This window comes from Lontra canadensis, unplaced genomic scaffold (assembly GCF_010015895.1).
Source record: "Lontra canadensis isolate GAN:19392208 unplaced genomic scaffold, GSC_riverotter_1.0 scaffold88, whole genome shotgun sequence".
NCBI lineage: Eukaryota > Metazoa > Chordata > Mammalia > Carnivora > Mustelidae > Lontra > Lontra canadensis.
Window position 1 is genome coordinate 2,015,348 of NW_022631082.1, and position 20,804 is coordinate 2,036,151.

Consider the following 20,804-nt stretch of genomic DNA (forward strand, 5'->3'; position numbering starts at 1 on the left):
CATAAGCTTCTAGAAGTCTTTCACCGGTGGTACTATTAGAATCAGGGGAGGGCTGGGGTGCCTGGGTGGCTCAGTGGGTTAAACCCTCTGCCTTCGGCTCAGGTCATGATTGCGGGGTCCTGGGATCGAGCCCCTCATCGGGCTCTCTGCTCAGCAGGGAGCCTGCTTCCCCCCCCCACCCCCGTCTCTCTGCCTGCCTCTCTGCCTACTTGTGAACTCTGTCTGTCAAATAAATAAAATCTTAAAAAAAAAAAAAAAAGAATCAGGAGAGGGCTGGATGCTCTCTAGGCTCCTCCTCCCAGGGCCCTGTCCTACCTCAGCTCCCCCGAGCCCTGACTGTGCGCGGCCGCAGGCTGTCCCACTGTCGCAATGCCTGTTTGCCCTTGATTCCACAGAACATTTCCCTGAAGCAGCAGCACCACTGGGGCAGAGCCGACCCCAATTTCACCTCCAGGTATGTTGTCGGTCACCTAGACCGGAGTGGGGAAGGGGTGGCCCAGGCTATCTAAGGGGTTCTCTTAACGGGGACTGGGAACCCGGGGCCAAGATCCAGACTCCCTCCCTCCAAGGACAATAAGACCAGAATAATTGAAAACAGTTTCTAAGTGGTGGGTTTCTCAAAAAATTAAACCTAAAATTACTATATGATTCAGCAATCCCATTTCTGGGTCTACACCGGAAAGAACAAAAGCAGGGACTCAAACAGATGCTTGCACACCAGTCTTCATAGCAGCGTGATTTACAGTCACCTAAACATGGAAGCCAGCCCTGTGTCCTCAGACAGATGATTGCATCAACACAATGGCATCCATCCACACAAGGGGACGTCACCGAGCCTTAGAAAGGAAGTACGTCCTGCCATCTGCCACGATGTGGACAAACCTTGAGGACATTCAAGTTGCCCAGTGAAATAATCCACTCCTGGAAGAACACGTCTTGCAGAATTCCACTCCCAGGAGGTCCCCAGAGTATGTAGTTCAAAAAGTTTTAATTCTAGATCTAGAGTTTTGTACCACTGTATGGTATAATTGAAATTTGCTATGAAAGTAGAACTTAAATATTCTCACCACTACCCCCAAACAAAGGTAAATATGTGAGGCGATGGGTGTGTTGGGGGGTGGGATCCTTCCACAAAATGCACAGATACCAAATAATTACATTATATACCTTAACGGTCTTACAATTTATTTATCAGTTTTACCTCAGCAAAGTTGAAAAACATAAATAGAAAGTTAAAAAGCAAAGTATGTTGTATGTTATTAATATAGAATGCATGTTCTTCTCTCACACACTTATGGTGAATTTGTTTTAAAATCACTCAATTTTGGGGCGCCTGGGTGGCTCAGTGGGTTAAGCCACTGCCTTCGGCTCAGGTCGTGATCTCAGGGTCCTGGGATCGAGTCCCGCATCGGGCTCTCTGCTCAGCGGGGAGCCTGCTTCTCTCTCTCTCTCTCTCTGCCTGCCTGTCTACTTGTGATCTCTCTCTGTGAAAATCAATAAATAAAATATTAAAAAAAATAAAATCACTCAATTTTTATATGTACTTGGCCATTAGAAACATCCACCAGACCTCCCAGGAGAGATTTTTCAGACCACATGCTCAGACTTTAATCCAACAAAACTAGAACTGAACCGCCAGAGAAGTAAAACCAGTAACAACAACAACAACAAAAAACCTTTTCTTGGAAATTAAGAGACACTTTTCTAGATAATCCTTGAATCTTAAAATCCATGGAACACACTTAAAGTACTCAGAGGAAAATGAGTACCCTGAGCACTTTTATTATTAAGGGAGAAGATGGACTAAGGATGCACGAACTAAATATTTAACTTAAAGACTCGTGATCTCTGTCTGTCAAATAAATAAAATCTTTAAAAAAAATATTTAACTTAAAGAACTAGGGGAACCACAAAAAGAAGGGAATTAACAGTGATACAATCTGAAATGTATTAAGTAGAGGCCAAAGAACAGTATCAAGTCACAGTGAGACAAAAGGCTGGTTCTTCAGAAGACCAGGACACTAGATGAGACCCCGTGATGCTGACAAAGAAGGAGAGAATTGAAATGAATATTGGGAACAGAAAATGAAAAGTATGGACACAGAACCCATGAAAAGAATAGTTGTGTGTGGGGGGTGGGACTTCCTCAAACTAAAAAGCTCCTGCGTAGCAAAGGAAACCATCAACAAAGTGAAAAGGCGACCTGCTGACTGGGAGAAGATACTGATGAGGCTGATCTCCACAATATGTAAAGAACACACACAACCCAATAGCAACAGCAACAATCCGATTAAAAACGGACAGGAGATTTGAATAGACACTTTTCCAGAGAAGACCTGTAGATGGCCAATAGTACGTGAAGACATGCTCAGCGTCTGATCCTCAGGGAAATAGAAATCAAAACTACAACGAGACACCACCTCACACCTGTTGGAAAGGCTGAAATCAACAACACAGCAAACAACGGATGCTGGTGAGGATGTGGAGAAAGGGGGAGCCTCTCACTCCATTGGTGGGAACGCAAATTGTTGCAGCCAGTCCAGAAGACAATATGGAGTTTTGTCCAAAAGTTAAACATAGATTCGCCATACAATCCAGTAATTCCACTTCTGGATATTTATTTGAAGAAAACAAAAACACTAATTTGAAAAGATACATGCACCCCTATGTTTATAGCAGCATAATTTACAGTAGCCAAATTAGGGAAGCAACATAGGTATCCATCTATAGAAGAATGGATAAAGAAGATGGAGTGTATGTGTACAATGGCATATCACGCGGCCATCAGAGGAATGGACTCTTGCCATTTGTGACGACATGGATAGATCTTGAGGGCATTGTGCTGAGTGAAATAAGGCAGAGAGAGACAAATACCATATGATTTCACTTACACGTGGAATCCAAAGAAACAAAACAAATGAACAAACAAGCAAAACAAAACCAGACTCATAGATGCAGAGAAAAGACTGATGTTTACCAGAGGAGGGGGGTGGTTGGAGGGTGGGCAAAACAGGTGAAGAGGACCAAGAGGTACAAACTAGCAGTTGTGAAATAAGTCACGGGGCTGTAATGTACAGCAGGGGAATATGGTCAATAAGAATGCACTAACTTTGTATGGCGACAGATGATAACGAGGATTATTATGGTGATCGTTTTGCAATGTATATAAGCCTCAAATAACTATGTCATAGACTTGAAACAAATATGGTATTGTATTTCACTTGCACCTCAGCGAAAAACAGAACAAGAAAACATGTATGTAGCTCGGGGATAATGAAATTGGAAGTCAGATGTTTTCAATAGGCTATCATATGTAAATGAACAAAACTGACTCAAGAAGAGGTAGAAACTCAAGGGAGGGTGGGGCCGCCATGTAATAGCAGAGGTTCTCTGTCACTGTTCTGGAACAAATGGCTGAGTGGATGGATGAGTAGATGGATGGATGGACAGATGGACAAATGGAGGGATGGATGGATGGATGGATGATGGATGATGGATGGATGATGGATGCATGTATAAATAAATTGATGAGTCAGTGATTATTTTTAACACTGACCCTATTTGTGACACAGATGTGCAATACCACACAATCCCATTGCCTTGCAGCATAAAGAGACCCACAGGATCTACCATCACTCTGGACATAGCCAACAAGGAAATTTCGTGTGTGGACCTCAAGCCACTGGTATGTCCCAAATTTTTGTTCCATATTCTTTGTTGGTATGTTAAGAATGATGGTAGTGGTGGGGGGTGGGCACAGCACCTGGGTGACTTAGTCGATTAGGCATCTGACTCTTGATCTCACCTCAGGTCTTAACCTCAGGGTCATGAGTTCAAGCCCCGTGTTGGGCTCCACACTGGGTGTGGACCCTGCTTTAAGGAAAAAAAAAAAGAATAATGGCAGTGGGCCTTCTCTATCTTTTCCTTGAGGGGCTGGCTGAGCCCATGCTCAGAATCTGAAAATGGAGGTAATCCTGTCCCAGTTGCCAGGGTCACTCCCTTTCCCCCTGACAGCATTCCCCAGGGCGCCCCCTCATGATTCACCATCCTCGGAGCAGGTGCATGGATAGTGTCTTTCCTTGTTGGACATCCCCAGAACAAGACTCACCAACTCTGGTCACAGCACTCTTCGGTGTTCCAAGAGAACGGAAAACAATATACATCCACACAGAAACCCGTGCACAAGTATTCATAGTGACGTTTTCATAATAGTCAAAAGGTGGAAGCAACCCAAATGTCTACCTGTGTGTGAATCAATAAATAGATGGGGGCCCATCCTCACACTGGAATTCAGCCTTAGAAAGGAAGGACATCCTGACACCTGCTACAACATAGACCTCAAGGACACTGGGCTTAGTGAGAGAAGCCAGACCCAGAAGGACACATCCTGCAGGACCCCACTCCCAGAAGGTCCCCAGAGGAGTCCCATCCGCACAGAGAAGAAAACCATGGGAGCCAAGGTTGGGGCAGGGGGTGGGGAGTCCATCCTTTGTGGGGAAAGAGTCTCCATGTGGGGAGATGGAAAGTTCTGGAGAAGGATGGGTGTGCTTGATGCCACTGTGATTTGCCCTTTGAAATGGCTAAGATGGTGAATTTTAGGGGCGCCTAGGTGGCTCAGTTGGCTGAGTGTCTGCTTAGGTCACGGGTCCTGGAATTGAGCTCCTACATTGGGCTCCCTGGTCCGTGAGAAACCTGCTTCTCCCTCTCCCTCTGCCTGCTGTTTTCCCTGATTGTGCTCTCCCTCTGTCAAATGGATGGATAAAATCTTAAAAAAAAAAAAAAGATGGCGAATTTTATGTTGTATATATTATATTCTACACCACAATTTTTGTAAAACTGATATAAACCTTGCATTCTGTTCCTTGATAAATCCATGTTTGTTTGTTTGTTTTTTAAATATTTTATTTATTTATTTGACAGAGAGAGAGATCACAAGTAGGCAGAGAGGCAGGCAGAGAGGGGGGGGAAGCAGGCTCCCTGCCGAGCAGAGAGCCGGATGTGGGGCTCGATCCCAGGACCCCGAGATCATGGCCTGAGGTGAAGGCAGAGGCTTAACACACTGAGCTACCCAGGCACCCCAGTCCATGTTTGTTTTAATATAAAGACAATAATATAAAAACTTAATATAAAAATATAAAGTTTGTCTTAATATGCTTTTAGACTCCCTTTTACATCTCTGAGGGTGACACCATACCCCAGTTTGAGAAGCCCATCTTCACTTTTTGAGAAGCACAAATAGCTTTTTCCTCTTTTCTCCTGTTTGTTTATTGAAGCCCACCCACTCATTCATTAGTTGGTTCATTCATTCATTAATTCATTCTTCTCTCCAGCCTTCTATATGCCAAGTATTATCCTGCATTTATAAATTGGTTTCTGGTTGGAGCTAAGTGATGGGCGGCACTTAGGCTCACCCCGTAGCTCTGGGAAGGTCTTGGGACTTGAAAGCTCCAACAGCCAAGAGCCTGGATCACCGTGTCAGGATCTGTGCTCATCATGTCCAGTCTCCCCTGGGTGTGAGTGTTTGCTGTGGCTGGGCCATCAGTGGCCCTCACCGACCCAGGTCAGCGTGTCCGCCTCTCTCCTCCACAGACGGCGTTCATTTCAGTGGGTTGCGACCAGGAAAAGAAGATCGTCATTCAGAAGTAAGTGTGTTGAAGTCAGGTGACATGGTCCTGTCCACTTTTGTGTATATTTAACCTTTCCATAGCAAATAGTCAAATAATGAATACTAATGGTTTAAGTTGGTCTTCTTGCACAGCAGCCTCCCCTCCTTTATCAATTTGGTGATATTTACATTTTTTCCCCTCTTCCCTAATCCTTTGCATGTTCTCTTTCTTTTATGAGTCCCTGAATTCCTCATTTTGATTAAAATTGCTTAGGGTTTTGGGTTTTAATTGGTTGCTGAAATGTTGCAGAACTTTGCCTTCAGTATCCATAGTTATCCCCCAGGGAATGCAGCCATGAGAATCCAATTTTAAAAAGAAAAAAAGCCAGAAGATTGGCCAAATTGCCATACTTTTGCCCCCTCAGGCAGTGGTGTGCTGATAAGTGTATAACAATTGGTTCTGGGTGGAGGGGGAGGCCCCAAGTCCAAGCATGTGACAATTCCTGTGGTGTGAAGACGCCCACCCTGTCGATTTCCAGCTTCTGTCGGCCCACAAAATTCCAGAAGATTTAACACTTGGCTCTCAGGAGCTAGTCAAGGCTGGCTTCAGCTCTCCACTGCTCGAGGGCAATGATAAACTCAGGCGATGATTTTACCCCCAAATGGAAACATTTTGTTGAATCAATAAATTGCATAGTTAGGACATGTGTACAGGGAATATTTTTTAAACAATATACAAATAGCTTCTGCCATAAGCAGAGTAGGAAGATATTTGTCCCACGTGGAACCAACAAAGGCTTGTATCCAGGCTTTATAAAGAATTCCTACAAATTAGTCATTATAAAAAAAAGACAAATTTTTTAAAAAAGGGCAAAAGTCTTGAACAGGCACTTCTGAGAAAGAAAAAGTAAAGAAATCCATATGCTTGGTAAAAGCGCTGAAAAGGTGGCCAACCTCACTTAATAGGGAAAAGAAAAAGAAAATTTTCTTAGAGGCCAAATTCACTCACCAGCATGGTGAAATTTACAGAGCGTGGCCAGGAGCAAGAGCTGGTCAGCACGGGGAGCCCCAGGTAGCCTCCAGAACGCACCAACTTTGTGGGTGGGTAGGTACGTTTTTCAGGTGCTTTAGAAAGCACGTCTTTTGACCCCGCAATTCCAGTCATGCATGTGGACACTGGCAAGGGTTCCAGAATGTTCTGAGCAGTATTATTCCTAATAGCTTCTAGCTGGAAGCAAGCCAGCTCGAATCCCTCGACAGGAGGATGGACAAACAGGTACGGTGGTTGGATGAAAGGACTATCCCAGCCCCGCAAACCGTCAAGGCAGAATTGCCTGGACGGGGTTGTAGAAACATGGAACAGAAAGCACAACAGAACACACACAATGTGATTCTAGTCTTTAAAACCCCAAATCAGGCAGAAAGAAACCGTGTTGCCTAAGGAGGCATGCCCGGATCTAATGCTACAAAGAAAATCCAGGAAATGATTTTCTCAAGAGTCAGGACACCCAGCGCCTAGGTCTGGGGCTCGGATAATCTTTCTCCCACATGAACTCGGGCTCCTTGGAGACTCTGGGCAGGGAAGATGCAGACTGAGCCTGGAAGTAAGAAAGGACTCAAAAATGAAACCAGCCGGGGTGTACGTGTCCAAGGGAAGAATTCATGATCCTTTCGGTGCTGCATGCGGGTAGGGAACTTCTCACCACCTTCTGTCGCTCACAGCGAAATCTCAGCCTGTCAGAACAACATCCTTGACCCCGTGGGCCTTCAGGACAATTACAGCTACATCATTGAGAGGTGAGCCCGAGATTTCCGTTCACGCCCTCCCTCCCATGACTGCCCCCTAGCCCCAAAGGCTAATTGGAAATCATTTTTATTTTTTTATTTTTTTTTAATTTTATTTATTTATTTGACAGACAGAGATCACAAGTAGGCAAAGAGGCAGGCAGAGGGAGAGGGGGAAGCAAGCTCCCCGCTGAGCAGGGAGCCCGATGTGAGGCTTGATCCCAGGACTCTGGGATCATGACCTGAGCCAAAGGCAGAGGCTTAACCCACTGAGCCACCCAGGCACCCTGGAAATCATTTTTAGATTGATATCTGGACTATAGGGAATCTGAGGCGGGGAGGGGACGGGTAGGGGAAGTACAGGTCTGCAGGGAGCTGGTGCGATGTGGCAGGACCCCCAGCCCAGGTCTGCCCAGCTACCAGGCCACCCCGCTGCCATCTTGCCAGCCTCCCACCTGCTCTTGGAGCCTGGGCACCTGCTCACCTGAGCGAGCGGAGGTAGCCAGACCCCGTCAGCTGAGGCGGGAGGGGGTGAGGGCCAGGGTGACCCTCTGTATGGCGTGGCTGGTCCTGAGTGCCATTGAGAGAGCATGGGGCAGAACTTGGCCCTGCCTGGCACCCGGGCACAGAGAGCCCCCGACCCCCAGCACGGGAAGACACGTGTGTGTTTTATATACCATAGCCCCTCAGATATGAGCCAGGAGTCAGGCCCTGTCCACACTCACGGCCAAGGCCCAACCTGGCGCTGCTGGGCTTGCTGACCAGGAAGCCCGCAGTCAGACCTCGTGGGGGCACTGTGGGGCGCGTGAGGGGTGCGTGTGTCCTACCTCAGGAAAGACAGGTAAACAGGACACAGGTAGAGATAAGAGACCATGAGAGAGGGGGACAGAAACAGAGCAAGACAGAGAGAGGGAGAGTTTAAGGAGTCAGGGGCAGGGCCGGAGCCCCACCTGCCAGGAGATCACAGACGGTGCACAGGTTTCACACGTCCACAGTCTGATGCGGGAGGCTGTAGGTATAGGGAACTGTTGTAGTTCCAGTCCAACGGCTGTCTGCCGGGCTTTGGGCCTGCCGCCCCGGCCAAGGGGGCCCGAGACGTTAACTGCCGCAGGGCTCCTGGGGTCATTTGGACCATGGCTTTGAATGGCCCTCTGCTGCCACCCCACCTGTCTCTGCCTAGGGATGCCTATGACCCCAACTTCCAGGGGCAGAAGGCCAGTGAGGACCTGGTGGTGCAGTACGAGTATGAGAAGCTGGGCTGCCCCAGCCTCGTCTACTGGGACAACCCCTGGAAGCCCGTGGTGGAACTGTAAGACCCCAGGGGGGGCCTCCAATCCGTCCGCTACCTCCCACAGTGCTCCCTCCTCCCCGCCGGCCTCCCCACCCCTCTCTGTACAGCCCGGACTCCCAGCGGACCCCCAGGCCCTGCCCTTGCTGTGCCCTCTCCCTGCAATGTCTTTTTATTTCTTTTAAGATTTATTTATTTATTAGAGAGCGAGAGCGAGAACACAAGTGGAGGGAGGGGCAGAGGAGCGAGAAGCTCCAGGGGACTCCATGCGGGCTTGATCTCATGATCTTTCGTGACCTGAGTAGAAACCAGGAGTTGGACACCCAAGCGACTGAACCACCCAGGCGCCCCCTCTTCCTGCAATGTCTTACCTCCTGCAGCCATAACGAAATACCACCCACTAGGGGCTTAAATGATGGGTGCTGGTTTTCTCACAGTCCAGGAGGCTGGAGGTCCAAGGTCAGAGTGCGCGCACGGCTGGGTTCGCCGAGGTTCCCTCCTTGGTATACAGGAGGCCACCTCTGCCTGTGTCCTCAGGTGGTGGAGGGATCGAGGACAGCCATGCTTCTCCTCTCCTCCCAAGAGATTGGGGCCGACCCTTATGACCTCGGTCATACTCAACCACCCCTTTAAAGGCCCCCACATCCAAACACAGTCACATGGGGAGCTAGGGCTGCCACGTGGGAGTCTGGGGGGACACAACTTAGCCCACGGCTCTCACGTCACTCCCCCTTCTGTGGACTCTGCTGCCTTCCTTCATCACAGCCCCTGCACACCCCACCGCGCGTAGCTTCCACACTGTCGTGGGTGGTCGACCAGCCCATGGGGCCCCTGGAGCCCCAGCCCGGGGAGACCAGAACCACGCCGCCCTGGGACAGAGCTACCTCATTGCTGCCCCAGACCAGCGCTGCCCAGTGGAAGTTCTCCATCCTTCCGTGCAGCCCTGTCCGCAGTCAGCATACATGTGGCTCCCGAGCACTCCCGAGTGTGGCCAGGGCACTCCAGGAACTGGCTATTCCATTTTACTTATTGGTAATTGACTTAAACAAGGTATGTGCCGGCCGGGCACAGCTCCATGCCCCGCAGACCGTCCGACTCAATAGTAGTGTGCTGACTTCGCGACAGGAGAAACCCGCTTACCCTTGAAAACAGGCGGGGTCATTCGGTCGACACTTCTCTGCTCCCCGTGGCCCTAATCCCACACACTGGCAAGACTGTGGGCCTGGCATGCGGGATCCATCCCCAAACTCTGGGCCGCCACGTGGGGGGGATGCAAGCCCCCATACGGTAAAGATCAAGGAAAGCGACCAGCCAGGGGCAGGGCCGGAGCTCCCACCTGCCAGGAGATCACAGACGGTGTGCCCCAAATGATTTTTAGAACAACCCCAATCAACAGCCCTAAATATATCCCTTTGGAATGTTGGCTGACGGCCTCCAAAAAGTGTCAGAGGACAGGCCTGAAGGGGTGTGTGTGTGTGTGTGTGTGTGTGTGTGTACTTGCTTATTATCTAATCTATTTCTTTACAAGTGGTGGTTTTTGGGTCTAGACTTCGCCTAAGAGGCAGAGAGGCACAGCGGGAAACAGGGCCGGCAACCCCCACCTCCCCCACCTCCCCGCCCTCCCCTGTCCCACCTGCCGCAGCTTCCCTGGCAAAGTGGCAGCCTGGGGAAGCTTGGAGGGGGAGGGGAGCACCGCCTTCCCTACCGCCCCCAGCATGGACTCATCACACCCGGGGGCTGCCGCATCCCCCCTCAGCCCAGCCCTGCGCCTGTGTCCCAGGTGGCGGGAAGGCAAGTTCCAGGAGGTCATCGAGACAGAGTTCGTCCTACTGGAGGTGCACGGACTGTTCACGTACACCTACTCCCTGACAGCCCAGACGGCGCGCTGCAAGGCCCAGCCGCAGAACTGGACCACCATCATGGAGACCGCGGGCGACAGGAGGCCCTTCGCCTGGGACCGAGAGGTAGCGTCCACTCCTTTTCCAAGACAGGCCCCAGCAACGGGCTGCGGGCCGGCGGTCAGACCGCGCGGACTGGTCGGGCCGGGGTGCGCGTCTGCGGGCTCAGGGCACGGCGGGGGCGTTGCACGACGGAGAAACAAGCGCACGGTGCTGTGGAAGGAAAAGCTGCCGCGCGGGCCGCGGCGAGCCTGCTGACCCGCGGGTGTGCGCTCCCCAGCCACGGCCAAGGGCGCGGACGCAGCGCGGCGACGCGGCCAACAGGTGGCGCTCGCTCCCCACGCCTGCAGCCCGGCCCTGCGGGAGGCCCTTGGCTCTTTTTTGTGCGCTTCCTTTCTTAGCCCGGCACCTCCGATGCTTTCTCTCCACACTCCTTCTGAGTTGATCACGTATTTTCTTACGGACGATGGGTTTGCTTTCCCACCCCCCCCCCCAGTCTGAAGGGAAATTCACCTAACCTACAACCCCTGTGAAAGCGCGCAGCTCACTTCCACGACCGGTTCCGTGCTCTCGCCAGGCTGTACAGGCACCACGTCCCTGATCTTTTTTTTTTTTTTTTTTAAATAGAGAAAGCCACACATATGTGGTTCGCGTTTATTGTAATTTTCCGACTGTGCCCATACGAAGTATTGCATTCTTCTCGCTAGTGCCATCATTCAGAGTAGCGTGCGTTTAGGAGATGGTCCCCTCACTTCTTTTTCCATCAGTCCCAGTGATTAGCAATTTTGAATGCCTGCATTTTCAGCACGTCTGGATGGACTGTTTGTTCTAAGCCCCTCAGCAACCGAAACCAGGTGGAGCTAGCTCTGTCAATATAAATGGGGCTTTAGAGGCTAAGAAACAGTCTCCTTTTTCCATTTCGTGTGGTCTTTATATGACCCAGGTTTTTTTTTAACTCCCAAAGACCTTTTTTTTTTTTTTTTTTTAAGGAGACTCCATGCTCTGCTTGGAGCACAATGTGGGGCTTGAACTCACAACCCTGAGATTAAGACCTGAGCTGAAACCAAGAGTTGGATGCTTAACTGACTGAGCCACCCAGGTGCCCCCTGAAGGATTTTTTTAACCCATTGAGGCACCCAGGTGCCCCCCCCTTTTTTTTTTAATAAAGTAGGCTCTACACCGCACATGGGGCTCAAACTCACGACCCTGAGATCAAGAGTTGCATGCTGTACTGACTGACCCAGTCAGGTGCCCCAAACCCCTTTTAAAAATTAAGGATTTAAAATTTTTTTTCAATTATGGTAAAATATGCACAACCTAAAATGTACCATTGTAATAATTTTAAGTGGCATGAAGCACACTCCCACTGTCCTGCGACCACCCCCACCCTCCGTCTCCAGAACTTTCCATCTCCCCAAACTGAACTCTGTCCCCACAAAGCACAGACTCCCTACCCCCTGCCCCAGCCCTGGATCCCGCCGTCTCCTCTCTTTGCGGACAGGACTCCTCTGGGGGCCTTCTGGGAGTGGGGTCCTGTGGGATGTGACCTGGGTCTGGCTCCTCTCACTGAGCCCATTGTCCTTGGGGTCCCTCCGCATCATGGCAGGTGTCAGAGTCCCTTTCTTTCTAAGGCTGAATAACATTCCACTGGATGGTTGGACACCATTCATTCACCTGTCAGTGGACACTGGGCATTGTGGTTAATTAATGTTGCTATGAACACAGATATACAAATCTCTCCTTTGAGACCCTGTTTTCAGTTCTCACCCTCAGGACCTCATCTAAACCTAATTACCTCCTAGAGGGCCCACCTCCAAATTCCATTGTGGGCTAGGGTCTCAACATATGAATCTGGGGAGGTGGGGGACACATTCGGTGCCTAACAGGGACACAACCAACAGGGCCTGGGGAGGGTTGGGATGATGTGGGAGGAGAGGGACAGAGTCAAGCGTTTCCCTCATTTCCAGCTTGAAGCTCCTGGGCAGACCCTGGGGCCAGTGACATCGTAGGGATGAAGCGGGAACAGCAGAAGCAAATACAGAGCTTATTTGTGTGGGGGGAGCTCAGAGGTGACCCAGAGGAAGCCAGGGGCAAAACATACGGACAAGTGAGGACTGGCATGGGTATGAGAACCGGCCCTGTTGGGGTGCTAACTTAGGGATGCGTCTGCCAAGGAAGCCAAGGAAGACCCAGAGGAGGGGTGCCTCATGGGGCACTGTGTGGTTCCACCACGCAGGGAGCTGCTGACAGATGGGAGGACCTGTTGCCGTTAACAGCCACGAGGCTGAGATCCAAGGGCTGCTAGGTGCTGGGGCACAGGTGAAATCAGGGGTCTGCCCTCACCCCATCCTCGACCTATGGGGGGAGACGGGCAGGGCCTGGGTTTGGGGAACATACACCCCAGTGGCCATCCACACCATGGACATTGCTTCTGCATTTGTGTTCTGGTTTTTAATCAGAACTTCCGAACCCCCAGAAAGGCTGGAAGAGCAGTAAGATGGACAGCTAGCCATTACAACCCACCCCTGACTCAGCAGGGTGGTTTCCTGTGGCATGGGTGGGGTGCCCTCACAGGGGGATTCAGCTGGCAGGTCTGAGAAGGTTCTCTCCTGTTGGGCTTCTGATAGGCAGGAGCTGGGCTGTCTGTCCATGTGCTTTTTCTCTCCCCAGCAGGGTAGCCTGGGCTCCCTTACAGCATGGCTTGGGGTTCCAAGAGTGGAAGCTTCCAGACCCCCAAAGTCTGGTGCTTCCAAGCTGTTAAGCTGCTGCCACACCGATGGTCTTGGGCTATATCCAGTCTCTCACTTCCATCCACCCGCATGGGTCCCTTGTCCTGGGGAGCTGTCTACAGGCAGGGAAGGGCTGGCTGGGTTATAAGGTACACGCATGCGCAGTCTGGGCCGGCGCCACATGCCTCCCGCCGTGCACCTGTCTCCACAGCACACCAGCTAGGTGTACCACCCCAGGACGGACTTGTCCGTTTCCATGTGCCTGACTTCCGCTGCAGGCCGGGCTTCGGGCTTCATGCCTTTTCATGATTGAGAGCCACTTTCACTTCTTTTCTTTGCTCACTTGTCAAGAGCTCTTTCTAGAGCTGAGAGATTAACCCTTTGTTGCAATGCACTGCAACAGTCCTATGGTGTGTCCGTGATGTCTTCTGGGTTTTTGCTGATGCCATATGAGAGGAGCCCTTCAGTTTTGTTTTGTTTTGTTTTTAAAAGATTTTATTTATTTGATGAGAGAGAGAGAGAGAGATCACAAGTAGGCAGAGAGGCAGGCAGAGAGAGAGGGGGAAGCAGGCTCCCTGCCAAGCAGCGAGCTCAACACAGGACCTAATCCCAGGACCCTGAGATCATGACTTGAGCCGAAGGCAGAGGCTTAACCCACTGAGCCACCCAGGCACCCCAACCCTTTGCTGGGCTCCCCATCACTTTGACTTTCTTGCTTTTCCATTTTCTGTCTTTGCTTTTTATAAGCCCAGCCTCCCTCCCATCTGGGTCCACCAGCAAATAGTGCAGAAGGGCAAAGTATTCTGCTCAGGGAGGCAGCACAATGTACTGGTTAAGGGCAAGCAGCTGAGTTCAAGGGTGTTTCCCCTTTGTACAATATCCTGGGCCCTGGAGACTGGGCCGAGAAGCTGCTGGTACCCCCTGACCACTTCTTGACGCCGTGGCCATGCTTGGCAGTAGCTCCAGTGAGAAGCCCCAGGAAGGTGGCTCTGTGCCCTCTCTACCTTCAGACTTCCCAGGTGCACCAGTGAGTTAGGGCTTCTGTGACAAAAACACCACACAGCAGATAGTTTCAATGCCAGAGATGGATCCTTTCCCAGTTCTGGACACCGAAGTCTGAGATCAAGGTGTTGCCAGGGTCGGTTCCTTCTAAGGGTGAATGAGAATCTGTTCTAGGCTCTCCCACCCTCTGGTGGTTTCCTGGTCATCTCCGGCGCTCTTGGGCTTGTAGACACACACCCTGATTTCTGCCTCTGTCTACACATGATGTTCTCCCCAGGCATGACTGGGTCCAAATTTCCCCTTTTTATAAAGACACGAAACTTGTTGGTTCAAGGGCCAACTTTTTTTTTTTTTTAGATATTTATTTATTTATTTATTTGACAGTCAGAGATGACAAGTAGACAGAAAGGCAGGCAGAGAGGGAGGAGGAAGCAGGCTCCCTGCTGTGCAGAGAGCCCAATGCAGGGCTCGATCCCAGGACCCTGAGATCATGACCTGAGCCGAAGGCAGAGGCTTTAACCCACTGAGCCACCCAGGCACCCCAACAACCTCATTTTAACTGGATCACCTGAAAAAGACCCCATCTCTGAATAAGGTCACATTCTGAGGCCCTAAGAGTTAGGATTCCAGCATTTCATTGGCGGTGGGCTCGTTGTGTGTGTGTATGTGGGGAACACGTCAGGCCCTAACACCAAGAGTACATGAAATAGAGGCATCTGATTCACACCCAGACTCGGGGGTTCAAGGCCTGGACACAGGAGGGCAGGATAAAGGCTGAGCAGCCACCCACAGTGTCTCTCCAAGGTCACGCACCACCCGCCCATCAGGCACTTGGCCCTGGACTCGCCCCCATGGGTGCTGGGTGAGCAGTGTTGCAGGTGGGGCGCAGCCTGCGGTGGGGGTCCATCTGTGGGCACGGGCCCGGCCCTCCCCAGCCCCCGGAGCTAGTGGGCATGCTTCTGTCCTTCTCCCCAGAACTATGTGAGCTGCCATGACCCCGACAACAAAGTCCCCTTGAGATGGCCAAACGTCCCATATCAGATCCTGGGAGGCCCGACGGCAAACAAGGTTATTTTTGACCAGAGGAATGGAATCTACGTCTTCTACATTTCTATCGTGGATCCGTACTACAGGTGAGCGGGGCTGAATCACTCCATGCCAGGGACCTCTAGGGGGGGATGACTGGCTCTCCTGGGGAGGGTCGCATACAGGCGAGGGACCCACTTTTCTCCCTCCCCTGGGCGTGTCCTGGATAAACATCAATGTTCCCAGCAGCCCAGACTGTCCCTGGGAAGAGTGGCATCTGAAGTTCTAGATGACATTTGTTCACTCCCTAAATAAGTCCTTACTCAGAGCCCACGCTGGGTTCCGGGGGGCGGGGGCAGCAGTGGCGGGCAGCCACGCCCCTCTCAAGCCCCATCTCATGGGTGGAGTGCACGTGCAGACCCTTAAATCTCCAGGGATCTCGCAAGCCAATTGCCTTTCCCTTGGTTGCCTGGAATCAGCCACGGTGGGAGAATTTACACCATGGGATTCGGCACACCCTACAAATTCAGCCTTTCCCCTTAGAGCTGGTTGTTGAATATTTACTACCCATGTGTGCGAAGAGGTTTCTAGGTGTGCTGGCCTAGGTTGCCAACATCTCCCACTGTGGGCGTGCGTACGGGACAATATCCTTCCCCCCCCCATCATCTAACCTCTCTAGACAGATAGGAACTCCACTCCCCAAAGTACATGGAGATCTTGCCTTGAGACCCCGTGCCTTGATCTAGGGGGCCAGCTCTGGGATGGCCAACGGGCGGGAGGACGGGGTGGCTTATCTAGAGAGACAGGACTGCCTTTGGTCCCATCCGCTCCTCTGTCCGCACTGTGGGTCCAGCGAGTTCTCCTTTACCCTGGGTCCCGTCTCCTGGGGTGCCCTTCCCTCCCGGCCTGCTGCACCCTGGCACTCCCTGCCCACCTCGTGCACACCTGTGGCCCCATCATGCCCGCCCTCTGCTTCCACTAGGGAACAGGATGGTTAGTTCGCCTCTCTAGACTGAGTGTGGGCATGGAGTCAGGGAGACAACTGGTCCCCGGAGGAGGAGGGGACCACAGGAAACCAGGGGGAGGACAGGACTGTTGCCGGCACAGAGAGGACAGCAGACTCAGCCTGGAGAAGAGCTGAAATGGATGGAAGTGGAACCAGGCGTCCCAGCTCAGCACCCGGGGCCCAGGACTCCTTTCTGTGGGTTTTAGCACGTTCAATGGGGCGAAGGGCAGGGCCCCATGGGGCAACGCCCCATGGCCTCTCTCCACCCGCCCCTTGCAGCTACTGTCACTTGGAGACCACCTTCAGCATCTACGTGTACGGCGCCTTCCCCCTGTCTGTCATCCTGGCGGCGGTCACGATCATCCCGCTCGTGGTGGTCATGCTGCTGTCCGTGTGGCTGGCCTACGCCATCCCCAAACTGCTGCACACGGAGAAGGGCCTCAAGTTCAAGGGCTTCTGGATTCATCTGTGCAGGAGGTGCCGAAAGGCCTGTGCGTGTTTCCGAGGCAGGTGCTAAGTGCACCGGGGAAGCCCCTCGTGGCCTTAAAGCGTTCTATAAAGCGGCTGGTGGTGGTGTTCGTGCCGCGTGTCCGGATCGTGTTGTGTCCTCCCCCCACCACCTTCCATCCTCCTGTCGCAGCTCCCCTGCCCTGCGGCACCTGCGCCGGGAGTGGGGTAGCCCAGAGCCTTGACGGGACGCGGGGGAGGTGAGGGAGCGGAGCACCCCACAGAGAGAGAGGCGGTCCCCTGAAAGACCGAAGACGTAGCCCCGTGGCCCGTTAGAGGGGGCACGGGGGAGTCTGGAGGAGGCAGCAACTGCTGGGAGTCCGTTTCTGGGGCATAAACCCTCCCGTGTATACAAACACGCATGTGTGTGCTCTGCTGTGTCCCCGGAGGAATGTTTGGAAGCATGATGTCATGTGCGCGCACACGTACGGACACGTGCCTATGACATAGACGCAGGCATGCCCGCGCACACATGTACACGGGTGTGCCTGGGCAAGGTGCACAGGCATAGTGTGCAGGGACACACACACGGGTGTTTGGTGGTGTGGATACATGTGTGTGCGTGCATCCCCAACGTGTGTACAGTCACACGTGTTTACCCAGGACATGAACACGTGTGTATGCGTCTACACATCTACAGATACACAGACCTGCACACACAGCACGTATACACAAACGTGCACGTGTCTATGCACGTGTGTGCATGTATACACAATGTACACAGCCGTGTGCACTCTCCCTAGCCCTCCGGGGGGGTTCCCTCCCCTCCCAACACCTCTGACTCCCAGGTGGCACGGACGGCCAGCTCACCCCAAGGGAGAACTTGGGTGGTCCTGTGAGTTTCCTGATTCTTCTGAGGTTCAGCGGGTATATTCCACAGTCCGCCTCGTGGCCCAGTCCCGTCTCAGTCCGGTCATGGAAGCGTGACCTTGACGGTGCAGGGAGCCCACCCTGCCCGGTGAGCATGACGGCGGCCACTCTCCATGTTAGGCCGAGCGCTCACGTTCGCATTGACCTTCGAGGAAACCAAGCCCATTTGCCAACGTCTTTTGCCAGGGCCTTCCCTTCGTCAAGCGCACTTGGCTTTAATCTCAAAAATACCCTGAACGTGGCCGTGGGGAGAGGGGAGCTCGGCAGGAAGTGAAGGGCGGCGGACTCCAGGCTCCCCTAGCCAGGCACAGAACAGGACCGGGCGGGGCAGACTGCGCCGTCTCTCCGGAGCTCTGGAAAGAGGGCGCGATGAGGTGAGCCCAGCAGGCTCCTGGCGCAGTGCTCGGCAGACAGGAAGTCCTGGGTTCCAGCTACCGACTCTGCCACCCCACACCCAGCCACCCCCGGGGCTCTACCCCAGCAGAGTCCGAGCACGAAGGCCCCAGGGACCCAGCCCAGGGCCTGGGGCGGGAGGGCCCCTTGGTCCTCTGCAGGGGGAGAGAAGCAGACTGGGGTAGGGGTGTGGGGGAGGGTAGGCCTCATCCCCAGGCCACTTCCTGGCCCTCTCGGCAACCCTTTCCCCACCAAACACCTGGGCGAAAGATCCTTAGAGTGCAGTCCGGACAGCGTCTCCCCACCTTGCAGAAGCCCCCCTTCTCCATCTCTGCTGGCGGACTCCCAACTTTCTGGGGTGTGGAAAGGAGGGATTTAGGACTCCTCGGGATGGTAGGGCTGCCCGGCTCACCCGGGAGGTGCCGTGGGCCTGCTGGGCCTTCCCATGTGACCCCGGGCCCGCTGCGACGGTGCAGGAGGGGACCGTCCTCCACGTCCAGCGTCAGCCTGCTGTCCCCAGGCCCCGATGCCACCAAGCTGACAGTGAGCTGAGAGATCAAATCCATTTTAATGGGGGGCGGCTCCCAGGTCCTGCCTGGGCCCTGAGGGGGCGACACTGGCCAGGCCCGCAGCCTGCTTGCCCTTGCCCCCCTGCCTGCCCTTCTTGGCGGACGAGGTGCCGGCCTTCCTCTTGCCAGGCAGCTCGGGTCGTGCGGCGGGGGCCTCGGTGTTGGCGACAGGGGGCCCCGGGCGGGGTGGTGGCTCCTCATCCAAGGCCTTGAAGTTGAAGAAGTAGTCCACGTTAGACACGGTGTCCAGGATCTCAGGCACACTGTAGTCAAAGGACAGCAGTTCGTCCGGCAGGTGCAGCGAGCGGATGTCACTGGATGAGTCGTCCCCGCCGCCCCCGCTGTCCGGCAGGGCTGGCCCAGGGGCCTTGCGTGGGGACCCCTCGGGCTCAGCGTTGCCCGGCAAGCAGTCGAAGAGCTTCATGGCGTCTTCCAGAAGCACCTTCTCAGGCAGCACGAAGGCCCTGGCTGCCTCGGGGGTCCTGGCCTCCCCTGCCCCCAGGGGGGCCGCCTCCGCCTCCGCCACCTTGGGCTCCCCGGGGCCCGGCGGGTACAGTAGGGCCGGCCCAGCGCCACCACCCGGCAGCTCCTTGGAGGGGAAGGCCAGCGGCTCGCTGGGCCCGTGGAACTGACTGAGGCGGCCCTTGAGGTGGCTGTAGGCGCCAGGGGGCAACGCGGCCTCCGTGGGGAGCGTGATGAGCAAGGGAGGCAGCTTGTTCTCCTTGGGGACAGGGGGTGGGGGCGGGGCCGGGGGTGGCGGCACGGCTGGCCCCAGGCCTTCCTTGAGCAGGGGCGGGGGCAGTTCCATGTAGGCGGGGGGCCCCCCGTCGCCCACAAAGCCCAGAGCCTCTGGCCCAGGCCCCTCGGGGGGGAAGTAGGGCATGAGGTACTGGGGGCCCCCAGGCAGCGGCTGGTAGTGCGGGTATGGCGGGGGCGGTGGGGCCGGCACGGGGGCCTTGAGGTAGTGCTGGGGCTCTAGGAGGTAGGTGCCTGGAGAGGCGGGACCCCCAGCCGGACCCCCGGTGGGTCCCCCACCGCCCACTGCCGTCAGCTTGTACAGGGACGACTGGCCGAAGTCGGTGGTGGCCCACTCGATTCGGTAGATGCGGGGGTCAAAGAAGCACCCGCAGGGTGCCATCTGGAAACCTGCAGGCCAGGGAGGGGCAGCCCTGAGAGGAGCTCTGTCACCCACCTGGGGCAAGGAGTACAGGCTAGAGGAGGGGAGGGGCACAGCCCAAACCCCGGGGGCCCATCTGTGGGGCAGGGGATAGACACCTGGCCTGGGGGTCCATCTGAGGAATGGGGACAGAGATCCTGCTTTTGGGGACCCATCTGGGAGTCGGGAACCCAGGTATTGTTTTGGGGACCTGTCCGGGGAGCGATCGGCATAGGCTTTGCCCCTGAAGGCCTACTTGAGGGACCAGAGACATAGGCCTTACCTTTTGGCGGCCACCTAGGGCCAGGGGCATGGGCAGGACAGGCCCCGACCCCTCCAGCCCACCCCCGAATCTTCATCAAGGGTTGCGGGGAGGCTGGTACCTGCCGGAGGGCCTGGAAACACCTCTTTCTCCGGGTTTGGGGGCTGATAGAGGTTGGAGGAGCCTGTGGACAAAAGCAGGTGGCTGGGCAGGGTCCTGAGCCCTGGTCCCCCACCCCCTTGGGGACCCCGACACCCACCACACCCGACAGCCTCTGACTCGTACCCACAGCAGGAAGAGGCTCTGTGCAGGCGGGAGCAGGCTGGCTGCCTGACCCCTCGGTGCCATCCAGGCCCCGGGGGCTGAAGCCTTCTTGGGGAGCTGTAGGCGCATAGAAGGGTTTGGGGTGCTGCATGGGGAGGCAGGGGGGCCAGCCTGGGCAGGCCAGGGGGGCAGCAGGCGGGAGCACAGGCAGCCCGCCCGGACAGCAGGCTCAGTCCTGCCGAGTTCTGTTTGCCTGGTTACTCTGGGCAGCGGGTTCCAGGCTGTGGCCCGCCCACTGGTCGGGATTCCGGGTATCGGGGGGTGGGGGGGCAGGGGGCAGATGGAGAAACCAAGGGAGTCGGAGGACCGGCCTCACAAAAAGCGGGGCAGACCCCGAACTCTGTCTGCTGCCTTCTGCCTTTGCCTCCATGCTCTGGGCATCTC

General features: G+C 54.2%; 2 protein-coding genes across 2 annotated transcripts in view; one reads left to right on the forward strand and one right to left on the reverse strand.

The window, feature by feature from the left end:
* CATSPERD (cation channel sperm associated auxiliary subunit delta) overlaps nucleotides 1-16,923 on the forward strand; it is a 56,841-nt gene extending 39,918 nt beyond the window's left edge. The window contains exons 15-22 of the mRNA XM_032883709.1: nucleotides 396-454; nucleotides 3,607-3,685; nucleotides 5,590-5,642; nucleotides 7,328-7,402; nucleotides 8,571-8,699; nucleotides 10,459-10,642; nucleotides 15,283-15,440; nucleotides 16,619-16,923. Of these exons, the coding sequence (XP_032739600.1) occupies nucleotides 396-454; nucleotides 3,607-3,685; nucleotides 5,590-5,642; nucleotides 7,328-7,402; nucleotides 8,571-8,699; nucleotides 10,459-10,642; nucleotides 15,283-15,440; nucleotides 16,619-16,856 (975 nt within the window). The 3' untranslated portion in view covers nucleotides 16,857-16,923. The remainder of the gene's footprint in view (nucleotides 1-395; nucleotides 455-3,606; nucleotides 3,686-5,589; nucleotides 5,643-7,327; nucleotides 7,403-8,570; nucleotides 8,700-10,458; nucleotides 10,643-15,282; nucleotides 15,441-16,618) is intronic.
* Nucleotides 16,924-18,664: 1,741 nt separating this feature from the next.
* Nucleotides 18,665-20,718, reverse strand: PRR22 (proline rich 22). Its single transcript, XM_032883711.1, has 3 exons — nucleotides 20,382-20,718; nucleotides 20,218-20,280; nucleotides 18,665-19,824 (listed from the first exon to the last, which is right to left on the reverse strand). The coding sequence occupies exons 1-3, from the start codon at nucleotides 20,509-20,511 to the stop codon at nucleotides 18,677-18,679; spliced, it is 1,341 nt and encodes a 446-aa protein (XP_032739602.1). The 5' UTR covers nucleotides 20,512-20,718; the 3' UTR covers nucleotides 18,665-18,676.
* Nucleotides 20,719-20,804: the final 86 nt, after the last annotated feature.

Coding starts and splice junctions, on each gene's coding strand:
- PRR22 (XM_032883711.1), bottom strand. CDS start 20,511: ATGCAGCACCCCAAACCCTTCTATGCGCCTACAGCTCCCCAAGAAGGC. Junction 20,281..20,381: donor AGAGCCTCTTCCTGCTGTGG/GTACGAGTCAGA, acceptor TTTTGTCCACAG/GCTCCTCCAACCTCTATCAG. Junction 19,825..20,217: donor GTTTCCAGGCCCTCCGGCAG/GTACCAGCCTCC, acceptor CCTGGCCTGCAG/GTTTCCAGATGGCACCCTGC.